The sequence below is a fragment of the Tarenaya hassleriana genome, unplaced genomic scaffold (genome assembly GCF_000463585.1).
Source record: "Tarenaya hassleriana unplaced genomic scaffold, ASM46358v1 Cleome2, whole genome shotgun sequence".
Classification (NCBI taxonomy): domain Eukaryota; kingdom Viridiplantae; phylum Streptophyta; class Magnoliopsida; order Brassicales; family Cleomaceae; genus Tarenaya; species Tarenaya hassleriana.
Window position 1 is genome coordinate 8,166,834 of NW_010965372.1, and position 15,310 is coordinate 8,182,143.

The 15,310-nt window shown below is 34.4% G+C and overlaps 3 protein-coding genes across 8 annotated transcripts; all 3 read right to left on the minus strand.

Annotated features, from left to right (window-relative positions):
* Positions 1–917: 917 nt before the first annotated feature.
* On the minus strand, positions 918–2,702 carry LOC104813011 (protein STAY-GREEN 1, chloroplastic-like). 2 transcript variants are annotated; one of them, XM_010540484.1, is made up of 4 exons: positions 2,360–2,702; positions 1,950–2,123; positions 1,665–1,826; positions 918–1,557 (listed from the first exon to the last, which is right to left on the minus strand). In XM_010540484.1, the coding sequence occupies exons 1-4, from the start codon at positions 2,477–2,479 to the stop codon at positions 1,228–1,230; spliced, it is 786 nt and encodes a 261-aa protein (XP_010538786.1). In that variant the 5' UTR covers positions 2,480–2,702; the 3' UTR covers positions 918–1,227. The 2 variants fall into 2 exon arrangements, with proteins under 2 accessions (XP_010538786.1, XP_010538785.1); XM_010540483.1 differs by having other exon boundaries at positions 1,665–1,832.
* LOC104813010 (probable serine/threonine-protein kinase At1g54610) lies at positions 2,624–5,829 on the minus strand. 3 transcript variants are annotated; one of them, XM_010540481.1, is made up of 6 exons: positions 5,118–5,827; positions 4,670–4,954; positions 4,263–4,580; positions 3,963–4,190; positions 3,689–3,865; positions 2,624–3,595 (listed from the first exon to the last, which is right to left on the minus strand). In XM_010540481.1, the coding sequence occupies exons 1-6, from the start codon at positions 5,469–5,471 to the stop codon at positions 3,338–3,340; spliced, it is 1,620 nt and encodes a 539-aa protein (XP_010538783.1). In that variant the 5' UTR covers positions 5,472–5,827; the 3' UTR covers positions 2,624–3,337. The 3 variants fall into 3 exon arrangements, with proteins under 3 accessions (XP_010538783.1, XP_010538782.1, XP_010538784.1); XM_010540480.1 differs by having other exon boundaries at positions 3,689–3,871; XM_010540482.1 differs by having other exon boundaries at positions 3,485–3,608; positions 3,689–3,871; positions 5,118–5,829.
* A 283-nt stretch (positions 5,830–6,112) lies between these two features.
* Positions 6,113–11,827, minus strand: LOC104813012 (agamous-like MADS-box protein AGL14). Of its 3 annotated transcripts, none has more exons than XM_010540485.1 (8): positions 11,748–11,827; positions 11,281–11,483; positions 8,250–8,328; positions 7,843–7,904; positions 7,590–7,689; positions 6,743–6,784; positions 6,593–6,634; positions 6,113–6,419 (listed from the first exon to the last, which is right to left on the minus strand). In XM_010540485.1, exons 2-8 carry the CDS (start codon positions 11,460–11,462, stop codon positions 6,291–6,293), a joined length of 636 nt encoding a protein of 211 aa, XP_010538787.1. In that variant the 5' UTR covers positions 11,463–11,483; positions 11,748–11,827; the 3' UTR covers positions 6,113–6,290. The 3 variants fall into 3 exon arrangements, with proteins under 3 accessions (XP_010538787.1, XP_010538788.1, XP_010538789.1); XM_010540486.1 differs by lacking the exon at positions 11,748–11,827 and adding an exon at positions 11,697–11,731; XM_010540487.1 differs by lacking the exon at positions 11,748–11,827 and adding an exon at positions 11,599–11,689.
* Positions 11,828–15,310: the final 3,483 nt, after the last annotated feature.

A 15,310-nucleotide genomic window follows, 5' to 3' on the forward strand; every position in this document is an offset into this window, starting at 1 on the left:
ATTATATATATTGGATTGGATTTATATTCACAAAAATGTTTATTTTTAAAAATAGTTATTTTTCTATTACATTTAGTTTCATTTATAAAAGTAAAATTGTACACTCTATTTGATATTAAATCTATTTAACATGAAACTATATATTATATGATTTTTAATCATACCAATTGTATAAACGCCTGGGGTGGTAGACGTACGGTAGAGAGAAAACTTCACGTGGAGACAAAAACTGCATCGCCACTCCTTTTTCCGTTGGGTTTTGAAAAATCCTTTTCTTGCACGTTTCTTTTTTCTTTCACATGCTTTCTACTTTTAGAATATAATCCAGATTTTTTTTTATATATAATTCTTTATCTCATGTAATATATCAGGTTTCTTTAATATTTTTCATGAAGTTTGAAGAGTTTATGGATTCGAATTTTATTACAGAAAATTTATGTCAAAATAGAGATTGTTAGGATATGATGTAAAAGTTTTCGGCTTTAGAAAAAATAAACGAAACTTTCAGTATGATACGCAAAATTTGTTTTTTTTTTTTTGGTAAAAACCAAAATTGTTTTAGAAACCTTTTTTTTCATGTATTTTAGAAAATAATGCCGTTGTATCGAAATTAATATTTATTCTAGAGTTTACAATCGAATTCTTTTCCTTTATCCATATATTCTTCTATTTAAAAATTTTCACGTAAATCTCTATATTTTGTGATTGTTTTATTCATCTTGTTTTTATCGTTACCTCGTTTTCTTCTCCACTAATTGTACGTCATCATCTCATACGCATACAGCAAAATTTTAAAAATAAGTTATAAAAAAAATTAAAAATAACGATAATAATAAAATATTCCGTAAAAGTCGACCACCCACCCACCAGCAATTTGTCTGTTTCCAAAGAAAGAAAACAATATCACGTAACATTGGTTTGAAGTCCACAATGTCAAAGATTCTATTACGTGTGATTTCAATCCATAATGGCACAACAGACATCAAACACTTCAAATACTAAAATTTAAAAAAAAATTGCTAAAAATGGTTATGTACATGGTCAATTTCTAATACTTTTTTTTTTTAATGAAAATTTCTAAAACTTACCATGCATGGATGGAAGAGAAGAGACATAGTTCTTAACATGATGATGATGATGATGCATGCACATATCTATCTACCATCACCAACCCTATACACACCAACCACCCAAAGATCCTAGCCTCCTTTCGTTCTTCACTCTCCGTTATGAGTTCCCTGGGTTCGCCGGAGAAATTCCCTCCGGCTGGGCCCCACAGTCACCGCTTTCTTCTTCTTCTCCACCGCGGTGACTGTGAGACCACGGGATCGAGCTGACCGGCGGGAAACAGCAGTCGCATTCCCCCTGGCACGACGGCTCCGGCGGGAGGATTTCACGGCCGCCGTCGGGGGAGGCGGCTCGCCAGAGCGGGCCCCAGCACTCGACCCTGTTGAACTCGGGGATGTTGGAATGGAAGTAAACCCACACAAGAGCTTCTTGTAGCTCGGGGTAGTTGTTCAACAAGTTACCATCTCCATGCACAAATGCCTTCAGCACCTATCATATACAAAAACACAAATACCTATTGTAATAAGAAGAAGACCTAAGCTTTAAAGAAATGAACTGACAAGAAAACGGATAAGAGGAAGTCTACATATACATACAACGGGTAACTCTTTGCAGAAGATGAAGTAGCGGAGATTGGCGAAGAGGTCGAGAAGGAAATGGCCGCCGCTGATGTGGCAGTGAACGTGAAGAGACATTTTCCCCTTCACTTTCTTCCATTCGGCCACCACCTCGTCCCTGTACAACCTGTTCGCCCATCCCTGCAGCTGGAAAACCCAGTATATACACACATATATATATATATATACATATGAATGTACTCATATTGGTTGATTATATAGTCTATGGGTATGTTTAAGAGGAGAGGGTATTTTTAATTTTACCTGGGAATTGTTGATGGAGTGGGAGATAGCTAGGGTTAGTCTGGCAGTAACATCGCTGTGAGTGAGCGTGTAAGTTCTTGGAAGAGTTGATGGGTGCTTCTTCTCGTCAACTCCTAAGAACAACACTTTCAGTTTGGAAGCTTCGAAAATCGCCGGTCCGAACAGCCTTGCAACCTGAATCAAAGAGGAATTTGCGAGAGCTCATTAAAAAAAGCTTGAATTTTGATTTCTGGGTTTCTTCAAGAAATAGAACAAAACTTCAGAGGGATTAGCCAGTATAACTCGTGAAGAAATCGAGTTTAGAGACTTCCAAAAACAGAGTTAACTGTAGCTGATTACGAAGACAGAGGAACACGGAGTTTTCCCGGAAAAGGCCATAAAGTTTCCTGAGAAGACGATCGAAACCTTACAGGAGCGATGGGTTTGTTCTTTCTCTTGGATCTTCCGCTGGTCACGAAGAACGAGCTCCTCTGTTTATCCGAAGGTTTCAGCTTTACAGGGAGCAAGAGATTCGCCGCCAAACTACACATCTCTCCCCCTCTCTCTCCCTCAGATTCAAAGATCCAATATTTCGGATATGGGCAAGCCTAAATACAGAAACCCTTTTGCGCGAATCGATCAATCTCACGCGATTCTTGCGTGCCCAACACTGGAACCCAATCAAAGTTCGTAACTTTAAACCCAAATCGATTTGCTTTTGCTTTCGCTTTGATTTTGCTCTCTTTTCTTTTGTCCCCAATTTCTTCCCGGAATTTGAGGGTTCTTGAAGCGTGTAGGGTTAAACAATCACCGAAGCGGGTTAAAGGGTCGTTGCTTCACATTCCAGACTTCTGTGACAAGAGGGGATAGTGCCACGTGGCATCGTATTTCCACATTGCAGGAATGTGTCTTCGAAAAAAGCTGACGAGAGGCTCAAAGGGGCCGTCTTATTCGGTCCCAATCGGCTTCGGATAAGCACGCACCGGACGGTCGTACACAAGACCCTAGACTCGATTCCGGTTAAGACCATTACCCAACCGGTTCGACTGTTAGACATTTGAGTTAAGGGTCTCTCTGTTTTTTATTTCCTTTTTGGTTCTTAAAAATGAGTGGACAAAAAACATCAAACATGAACAAGATGTATCTATGACCAAAGAAACTATCCACTGTCCAGAAGATGAACACAAACACTGGATCACCTAGCAGAAACAGATGCAGGCAAGTGTTGTGAGCCATTTGTTGAAGCATCTCCTCTGTTCTCCCGACCACATATGATCTCCAAGAACATCACTCCGAAACTGCAGATGTCGGATTCAACCGAGAACAGGGTCGAATCACGAGATTTCAGAAACGAATCAGGCAAACCCATTTGACGAACTGGAAGCTTTCCCATGCGTTTGTTCCCCTGTTCAGTCTCTGGCTGATGATGCATTCTCACCTCGGAGAAGAGGGTGTACTGTCCTTGTTAATGCTAATTCCTTCACAGTTATGGGTGTTCTTCTCAGATTTCCATTGGAGTGGAAGATATTCACCTCGGTTTCATCGTTGATGTTCTTGTTCTTAACGGGTTGCATTTCTGTTGCAGAAGAATCTGGAGTAGTACAAGTCCTGTCTTCCTTGAACGAGTTAGAATCATCGTATCTCTTATCCGAGTCCTGAACCTGTTCCTGCATATTGCATCTGTCTCTGTTTTAGATCTCTGCCAGTTAAACAAGAACACCAAAGATTCTTGCTCAACACTACAGAAGATGCATCATTACCTGCGTTGGCGTCGCGAAAGATGATGCATCAGCTACAGATGGAGGTTTGGCTACTCTTCTAGTTTGAGAATCTTGTTTTCTTGCTCCTTTTCCGCGCATTTCAGCATCGATCTCCTTGCTGGGAGGGTATTTCGGTAGACAAGATGGATCACAAGGGAATGGTTCTGTTCTGAAGTACTGCCCCTTGGTAACAGCAAGAACATCAGAAAGAAAGAATGGCTCTGTCATGAGAGAATCACCAGACATGGACAGAAGAAAATGTGAATTCATGTACCTCGCTCTCTAGAGCACTAGCTGCAGTGCCCCGAGAATCAGGATCTATCGAGAGCAAGGTCTCGAGAAGCGAAATAACCGGAGCTGGAAAGTTCTTGAACGTCTCTGCGATTCTCGGTCCGTATGGAAACGTTGGTCTGAAAGCTGTTGAAAACGGCAGCTTCAGTTTCCTCCAGTAATCCTCTGATGGCGACCCGCATAACTCGAATATCTTATGCAGTTGCTCTGCCTGAAACTCGGGTATTTTGACTTACCAAAAGATGAAATCTGGAAGAACAAGATCGATAAAGAACATGCAAACCTCAGATTTTCCAGGGAGAATAGGTTTTCCAGCGTATAGCTCGCCTAATACGCAGCCTGTGCTCCAGAGATCGACCCCTACATCATAATGAAAGGCTCCGAGCAAAAGCTCGGGGGCTCGGTACCAAAGAGTAACGACGTGGGTAGTCAATGGAACACTGTTCTTGGGATCGAAAAACGTAGCTAACCCGAAATCTGCAATCTTCAAGATTCCATTACCGTCTATCAGAATATTCGAGCTCTTGATATCGCGATGGAGAATGTGGTGACTATGACAGTGATCAAGGCCGGTTAGAAGCTGTTTCATGTAACATTTAACCTAAACAGAAGGAAACAAAAGGTGGGTCTGAAGGTAAAATGTGGTTGCTGAAGTTGGAGAAGTAAACAAAAAAAAACAAGACAGATGACCTGCGGCTCTGAAAACTCGGCGCCGTGTAATGAAGAAAATCCTGCCAGGTCATGATCCATGTACTCGAAAACGAGGTAGATGCTGGACGAATCTTGGGAAACCATCACTCCTTCCAGTTTGATTATATTTGGATGATCGAGTTTCCGCAAGATTATGATCTCTCTGGCAATAATCTTGATGCTTTCTGAATCGTTTGTATCGAACCGAACCTTTTTCAACGCCACGATCTTCTCATCGAGAAGATCCCGAGCCTTGAAGACGCTACTGAACGTTCCCCGGCCAATCTGCGGGAGAAACATGGAACTTTTGATCAAAGTAGAAACCAGAGAAGAACATGACAGCATCATCTGTGCATATGCGAACTGAATATCCAAACTGTCATTTTCAGACACAACTGAACTGACTATACTTCATGGTTGCAGATCAATACAACAAGACAGTGCATACTTGGTGCAGCTTCACGAAGTGACTCTCACGGCGAGGAACCCATCCGGCGAGAGCCTCTCCGGCGACGGAGACCAGCCATTCCGGCCATCCCACCGCCGCAGCCGCCGCCTCCGGCGAACCCCGATGAGCATCAAGAAGAACAACGCTCTCCTCTCTTCTCGGCTCCTTTGGAGTAGGACCCAACAGCACTTGATAATTCTGATCACCAGTTTCGGACATTTCTGGAATCTTCCTGGCCTGAATCCGACCACCCATTGTTCCCGACGAGTGCATCCACGACGGGCCTTTTTCCGGCGACCTTTTTCGCGGCGGCTTCTCATCGGAGCGATCTGGCTTGGAAACTAAGCAACCCATATCGTTCTCCCACACATCTCATTACATAAACTCCATACGCAGAGAATATCGAAAGATCAGGAAAAGAGATGGCGATTAAAGTGAAAAAAAATAAAATAAAAGTTGATGGCATGAGGAATCCCACATCGCCATAATCGACGAGGACGACAACTCGTGTCGAGCTTTCTTCGAGAGAACACTAAGGATCTTGATATGAATGAATTTAGTTATGAAGGTTAATCGATCAGTTCACTCTTAATTAGCGGTTGGACTTTGATATCAACAAAATCTTATGACACGTGGAATTAAATTCGTTATATTCATTTCTCTATTAATTGATTGGTTATATAATCATATATGGTGGCAAAATGCTTTATATTAATTTTTTGGGAATATTTCTCTTTCTATTTAGCGTTTTTGGAGTTTTGTATTATTATCAGTTTTATTTGATTAATGATAAAATTAAATTGTAGCTTTCAAGTTTAAGGAATAGAATTATTTAAATGCATAGTTTTTTTAATGTAATAGTTTAAAGGGTAGTTTTTTAACCGTGATGATTTAAGATTTTTAGTAAAATTATCTGATTACATTATATATTTAAATTCAATTAATATCAATAACAGTAATTACCTAACATTTTTTTTACACAGAGGAACATTATATACATACCCAACTCCGAATTTATTCGAGTATTCAGATTTCTTTTTTATGTGGATGCCACATTTTAGACGTTCGTACATTAGTTAAGATCCCTCCTTCTTCCAAAGGAGAACGGGAATCAAATAAAGCTCCAAGTGTATATATATATATATATATATATATATTATTCATAATGATTTACTAGGGTTTTTTTGGTGAGTCTTGTCTCGGGGGTCCAATGGACAAATCGGTCACCACCTCGTTGTCATCTATCTTCTTCGCCGCTTCTACTTGCTTTGCTTGTAATCCTCCTCTTGCACTCATTCCGCACTTCAATCATCCATAGTAAATATATAATAATAATCATATTAACATATCGTGAATCTTTACAAATTATACATATATATATTTTATCGATCATATATTATATTTTACGGAAAACCCCCAATATTTAAACGTAAAAGACAAATAATATATATTGGATTCGAGAGAAATTGTCATACCTCCTCCATTAGCTTTTTATTTTCTTCAAGCAAGTTCCTTTCCTAAGGTTGCGAGGAGGAAAGCATGAGTGGTTAAGTGAATAGATTTCAATAATAAATATATATATATATATATATATATATATATATATAAGTGTATGTGAAGTTTACCTCTTCCTTTAACTTCTCAATCTCTTCGAGGAATAACTGATACTGATCAATGTAAAACAAACAAATTACAAACATTAATCTTTGTAGTAAAATAAAAATAACTGTTAAGTAAGTTTTGTGAAAAAAGATCAAACCGTATTTACGTTCAGCCAAACCAGACAAAGGACCAAACGATGTGAATTAGGGGTTCCAGTTCGGAACTAAAAATGGATTTTATTGTTTAAAAAAAAAGTATATTAATGGAATTCAAATCAAATAAAAAAATGAATAGAAGAAGTAAATTTACAAAAAAAAAAATGAGATTTTTTAAGTGAAAATCGAATCCGAAATAAAAATCGAATGAATACGAAAATCAAATCAAACCAAAACCCATAAATGTACACCCCTGTTTCAAACCAGTTCCGAGCTTAACATTCTATGTGAATTATATGATATAGGTATATTCAAACAACTATTCTCACGTTATTTAATTAATAAGGTAAATCCCATTAAAATTTCTAAATTTGTAAAATGACGGAGAACTAATTCTTCATAAGCCAATAGCCAAATATTATGCATGTACATATATCACATTACAATCGTAAGTATTGTGTCTTGTAATATGCATATCATCATCATCATCATTAAACATTGATCTTATGACTACGTATAGAATCTGAGGCAAGCAATGACAGTCCTCATCATCATCATAATGATTATATCCTAACATACATGCTTGGTAGCACCACCATACTATATATATATAGGTAGCATAAAACGATCGTAAAATTTGATCATATATCAGCTTAGAAGACTGTCGGTCCATAATACGATATATATATATATATACAAAAGTATTGTCGTTTACCTTTCTGGCCCTTATTCTGGTCAAGCTTCGTTCCAACTGGTTCTCCAATTGTTGGAGCTCCTCGACAGAAGATGCCTCGAGTCTTTCTCCAAGCATTTTGCTGAGATTATTTCATTTTCCAAATTAAACAATCGTATTTTTGTCAGGAAAAAATATCTTACTATATACCTAAATTTATGTCATCGATATTTTTGTTTTTGTTAAAGATTATATCATCGATATTAATCTCTATATCATTCGATTTTTTGCAAACCGTTTGGAAATCTCAAGCTGTTGGATCTTCCTTTCAAAGCCGTGTGTTTCGCCCTTTGCTGGCTGCCAAGTGAACGACACAGTCCTTAATGTGACAAATTATAAAATTTTATAAAAAAAAACCCTCAATGCATAAAATTAAATTTACGTGAAGTTACTACTAATTAATTTCATGGAAACTAATAATTATCATAACCTAAAACTTCGAACTCTAAAACATTGTATAAATTTGTGTGTTTAAGCCGAAATTAATTTTCCAATTTCATACTTGCAAATTTACAAAAGCAAGCTAAGTTCATCTATCCATAAAATATATCAGTTTTCCGTACACGATGCATGAAATGAAATGAGAATATAATGATGATAATATTGAAACTTAGATATATATATATATATATATATAAATACCAGCGAATTGGCATTCCCCTTGCTATTAGTCACGAGATCCTTCGTTCGTTTTTGGTATCGCTCTATTGTTTTTGTCACGCTGAAATGTCGTAAAAATATAGTGTCATCTATTAAAATTAAAATCATATATATTTCATTTTAAAAACTATTAAACATTTTTAATCGGGTTCGCTTTATATATTCAAATCTGGAATTTAGGAATTTCAGAACTCGTTAATAATTAATTATAAGCAATGCATCAACCATCATTATTACTTATGCATATCATGTAAAAAGAGGAACAAAGAGAATCAATCTTGTTGTCGGTTCATAGCATAAAGTTAACTTGGTTCCCAAAAGTTAGGATATGATCTCAGGTTTTGAGGAATATTATTGTCTTAATTATTACTACCCTAATAAATTTACAAGCACGTCAAGTAAATAATTTCTTACACTAAACAAAAATACAAAAAAAGGGCACTGTTAACCTAAAAATTAGTAACCGATTAATATAATTCAACACGGCAGATAATATATATGCATATATATACACAGAGAACTAGACAGATGCATATATACACGTATTTGTGCGTAGTCTCTACAGATATTAAAATTGACAATTGTGACTCCACAAGGCCCTTTAATGAAATAAAAACATTGGGTTAACCGCTAAATGTATGGTCATTAACACCTAGTTAATGGTGATTAACCCCACTTGGGAATGCTTACAGAATATGATAATATATATATATATACACATATATATGTAGAGAGAGAAACACGTCTTTTTTAAATCATATTTAAATAAATCATAATTATATAAAACCGGGAAAAAATTAAAATTAAAGATGTATTGCATAAAAAGAATCAATATACTCTGATATGATTCTATATATACACATGCCAACTCAATTACTTGTCATGGCTTAAATAAAAGCAGTTTACAATCTGTAGGCGAAAAGTCTAGCAACTCGCTCTTTGTTGCCACCATATTTGTTCAAGCACACAGGCACATACATAACTAAGTTCTAACATAGAGATGCAATACATACATACATACATATATATATATATATACAAGTACACGTGCACACACACATATAATATAAATCTGTATAAATTCATGTATACTTAAATGGAGCGACACTAAAGATATTTGATCGCTATCTTCGTGATATCCTATTTTATTGGACTATATTTTATCTAAAAAAACTGAGTTTGTCAATAACATCACAAAATATACGATTTCAGACATATCTTGTAGATCAAATATTTAAAGACATATGTACACATGAATATACTTTGAACATAGAAATTAATCATATAAGTAGATATGTGGGTGTATATGTATACATAATAATTAGCTAGTATTCATGGTTATTAGATTATGTGTATACATTATGAGCTTAAATATATACACTAAGCAACCTTTGTTTTTAAAAATTTTGCATACATGATAGTTATAGTTTTTTTTCTCTTACCATGTTAATTTTTTTTTTCGTATTTTGCAGAGGTGCTAATATAAGTTGATCAAACACATTCTATCAAGGATTGAGCCGGCCATTTGATTCCTTTTTAATTCATCATTATTAACTTATAACTAACAAAACCCAAATTTAGGTAGTTCAACCGGTGAAACGGGATGCAAAACGTCTATTCACCCGAATTCGAACTTGAAATTTGGAGAAAGAGCATATAATCCAAATCACATGGCTGATTTTCGGTTATGAAATTAGTCTGGACCTCGGTGTAGAATATTACCCAAAAAAAAACTTATAACTAACAGAATTTTCAGAGAATGTATATATAGTCTCATCCTTGCATAGAAGTGAAAGACCTCCATTCTCAAGTTGCTAGCGCACGCGCGCGCACACACTCTATATATATATATATATATTACGGTACATACATGTGCATATACATCAATATAAATCGACTGACACATATGTACATGTATTATGCAGATGTAAGAGTACATACACAGGCACTCAAAGGTAGATATACACACACGTCTAAAGAGGGGAATTAATTGGCTAAATGGTGAATCCCACAAGTAAAAAAAAAAAAAGAAAATAATATCTATCTTATGAAAAAAAAAATCATGTTATTTAATTTTGCCTAATTTGAAGTGAAACTATTTGCCCTAACAGAACCCTATGCTCTCGAAGCTATTGCCAAAAATAGACAGCTTTGTATGAAGTTGTTGGTTCTCCAAGTGTTTGGTTCTATTGACAGAAATGGATAATGTCATTACATTGAAGATCTGAAAATATCAGAACAATGAAGAAACTATTAGAAGCTGTGATCCATTTTTGTCGGTTCGGTTCTGTGTTGGAGTTTTTTTATACAGATGACTATTGGGGAAATTAAATGATATATATAAAAAAAAAGATCAATCACGAAGATTTAACCAAAATGAAGATTAAAACGATCATATATTCTAATAGAAACGCACACATCACCAGTCAACACTCACCGGCAATGAGTTGCTGATTCAAGAAGCTTGCCTACAATACATGTATAGATCATTGCACACTAACATATACATATACATACACTATTATAATATATACACACACCCACATCTAAACATCTTGGAATATAACGATAACATATAGATGTTACAAGGATTGATAATTTGTGGTAAATGTGATGTGGATGGTCATTCAAAAGTCTAATTAAACCAAAAGTAACTTTTACGGTTTATATCTGCTTATTTTCTCGAAAATTGATCAGATCCCAAAATGAATATCTTTTTTTTTTAATCACTACCAAGTAAGATTAAACTTATATAGGTTCAATTTACTATTTTGGCAGGAAATTGGACTCGATCTTGGATTCAATGAACTTCCCTTTTCTCCAATCTATAGGGGATCTTGACATGTATGACATAAACAAATCAATTCCAGACACATAACACATCATATTATAAGCACATATATGAGCACATATGAAATCACATCATGATACACACACATACAGACATATATATATATATATATATATATGTATGCATAGTAAAAGGGGGTATTAGATGAGATGGGGGATTTACCTAGAGCTAGAAAACTCGTAGAGTTTTCCTCTGGGGGAGAAAACAATTAGGGCAACCTCAGCATCACAAAGGACTGATAACTCAAAGGCCTTCTTGAGAAGTCCGTTCCTTCTCTTGGAGAAGGTCACTTGTCTGCTTGTTGCATTCTCTATCCTCTTCATCTCCGTCTTCCCTCTCACCATTCCCTCTTCTCTTTCAAATTTCTTTTTTTTTTTATAAAAAAAACAGATACCCAGAAACGAAATTAGATCCGATTACATAACACAGACGACATCATGAGAAACCGAAAAAAGAGATTAAAAAATCGAAATTTCTCACCTTCAAGAACGAAAAAAGTACAAGAAACACGATAACAATGAAGATATATGGACAAAAAAATTCCAACAAAAGACTAAGACAGATTTGGAAGTACTTACCCTGCTGTATATATATGGAGAGAGAGAGAGAGAGAGAGAGGGAAGATATACCTCAGTTTTTTTTTTGCTGAGAAAGGAAATGGCAAGTTCTTTGAAAACCCTAGATTTATGATGGATATGATAGGATAGGTTTCTTTTCTTTATGCAATAGATAATAGCTTTATATATATTTTTAGATTTTTTAATATAATGTTATATGGAATATTTCCCCCCTAGCTATAATGGTCTACAACCCTAGCCTATGAGCTTTAGGAGTACGGAATATATTGATTATGGAAACAGCATTACACGCTATCTTTCTTCTTTTGGTAAATTTTTTGATGCAAAGAATAAGTTCCAATCGCAATGACATTAGACGGTAAAACTAAAAATATATAATTTACTTTTCTTTAGATTTTAAAATGTATCTGGTGGCAAAGTCCTTATCGCCAATTAAAAAAAATATTTATTCATAAAGACCACTCTGAATTATTTAAACAAGATATTTTTTAGTAGTTTTACCATTCAGTACAACTGATTATTTAAAAAACCTAAAAAGATTACTAGATAAGAATTTATTCCACTATTTCGGTTTGAGTCCGTCCATATCTATGATATTAAATTTTTTATTGTATTTAGTTCTCTCTTATGCTTCCATTTTTTTTTTGTTTTCTAGATTCGTATTTTTTATTTTAAAAATACTATACCTTTCATTTTTATATAGAATTTTAGTTCCATTCTATATATATTCTCTTTACATTAAAATATGTTTACTTTTAAAAAATCGATTATAATTATCTTCATATTTCAGCTAATTTGATTTTAAAATTATAAATTATTTTATTATATTTTATATCCTCGAATCTCATGTCACTAGAGATGTAAAACGAGTACAGTTCACGAACCGATTCATATTTTTCGAGATGGATTCAGAATATTTAAACAAAAAAAAGGTCAAACGAGCTAACTCGTTGAGCAAAAAAATATTTTTTTAAAATTTTTATATATTTTGTATAAAAATTATATTTTTATTAGATATTTAGTTTATTTTGTTTAAAATTTTATGGTTACAGTTATCTATATATGTCTATCGTTTAGTAACGGATACTCGGTCGACGAATCACCATTTTCTATGAGATAGAAAATGTTATATACTTTCTTATAAAACCCACGAAAATGAGATTGGATATCTCTAAAATCGTGGATATACGACCCATGTTACCCCTCCCTAAGTAATTCTTTGCGCATGTCCCGATCCATGGTTTCAATGGAATATATACGTAAATGGAATATATACGTAAAAAAAAAGAAATATATACGTTAAGTGCAAAACTACGTGGACACACACGCACACACATATGTATATAGCGGCGTACGTACGCGCATATATATATATATATATAGAGAGAGAGAGAGAGAGAGAGAGACTGACAGAAATGAGAATCTTAGATGTGAGGTTTAACCAACAGAGTGTTACTATTAATTAATGATCTGGCAGAGTTACCTCTTCGGGGTAATTAGAGGCAAAGGAGAAGGGAACGGCTGAGATTGAGACACGTGTCACGATGAACGGAGAACTGGGAAGGCCGGTGTCCGTGAAAGTGGGTTAAAACCGAAGCATGAGAAGACAGCCAACAGCGCTGTCGGTTGCCAGCTCCTCTCGGACACGAATCTTTACCACAGTACAAAATCTACACCACTAAAAGCAATTTATTTCAATTTTATTATTCTAATATTGAAATGTAATTAAATATGACTTTTTTTTTTCTGTAAGATGTGTTGGAATTAAAAAAAAAAGTTTGTATTATTTTTGTGTTGTATTTTAAAGATAGTAACACAGATAAGATCATTGCCCACTTTAGATCCAATTAAAATGAATTAAATAAAAAAAAATAAGAAATGCTTATTTGATTGAATTGAAAGCTACAATATTTATCGAAAATAATGATATCAGCTTTAAAGAGATAACTCATCATTTAAAATTAAAAGTCGGAAGAATAATTAAAATTTATACTAATTTTTTTTTCTTATATGTTTCCGGTTATTATAACAGCGACCATACCACCACACCGTGTAAAATGGGACAGTGACAGACCAATTATATATTAATACGTGTCAACCTATAATGGTCACCGTACATTGTCACGTGGTAGCTCGCTGCTCTCTCTTTTTTTTTTTTTACTTTATTCCTTTTATTTTTTTCCTCCTTCCAGAAGATATTATTAAGCAAGTGGATAACCACTATTGGATGCTTTGCAAAATAATAATTTTAAACGTTTATTATTTACTATTATATATCGTTACACGTGTCCACATGCTTGGATGACTTACAAAGTAGTTCACTGAGTCGCGATATTGTATTAAATTAATCTTTATCTATTTTTTTAAAACAATTTTTTTTGATCTAATCAACCTGAAATAATAGTTATATTTTGTTAATTGAAGAATTAATTTTTAATATTGCCTTGCCCACGAATGAATTATGAAAGGCTCTAGTTCATATTTTGTCCCTTTTTTCTTCATTTATCTCCTCTCCTCGGGTCAACATCATATACATATGTATATAGAGCAACATACCCATTTACCGATATCTTTGCCCCGATCGAAGTTATAAAGTTATAAGTTTCCCTTTTGTTTTTCCAATAATATAATTTTACACAACATTAGGGATGGCCCTTTTAGTGCGGTTTTTCGGGGTCAAATGGTCCCGTTCGATCTGAAATCGTCAATGTTATTAATTTTAATAAAATTGAATTTTTCAAAATCGAACTAAAATTTTAAAAAACCCGAAAAACTGTTTTTTAAGAAGATTTGATTTTTTTTAAATAAAAACTAGAATCAAACAGTATATAATTTTGGTATTTATTTGTATAAAATGGAAAAAAATTGAATGGAATCCGAATGGGATCCACTTTGGTAAATGATAGTGGGCATGTTGACATACTTAATGGGCCGAGCTCTTGACTAATGGGCATTATCATTCCTTAATGGGCTTACAGTGGAATATCAATGTTGCGAATATAAGGAGAACGTCTAAATAGAAGTTGTGATTACAGCGAATAATGTGTTGTTAACACTGGGATTTATTATGATCCAATGAAAATTAAATGATTAAATGCATCCGTAGCACACCTTAATCTGACTTTCGATATGCATTATATTCTTAAGATTTATTTTTTACAATAGTTTTGATTTTTTTTACCTTTGTTTGCCATATATATATATATATATATATATATGTATGAAAAAGGATATAAAACCTCATAAATTATACTCTTTCACATTTCTTGTAAGAATATATCTCTGTAACATTTATTTATCTATTTTTTAGAGGTCAACGAGATATGTTTGGCACACGAAAACTTAGTTTATAAGAAAAATCAAAACTTGTGGTTCTCTTATTATTTTGTATATGTTGCAGAAAAACTTAAAATTAAAATCGAAGATGCTGCATCGATACAATTATCCATTTTTTTTTTACAAATTTCTGTTAATTACGTATTCGTTGGAATTCCAGAGGAGGGTTCAATTTGCGAAATATAAAGTACGGTGCTTAAATTAAAGTATTGTAAGATATAGGGGTTTAATTGAAGATGATGGTAATTGCGTGGAAGCTTTTCGCAGGAAAGAGGGGG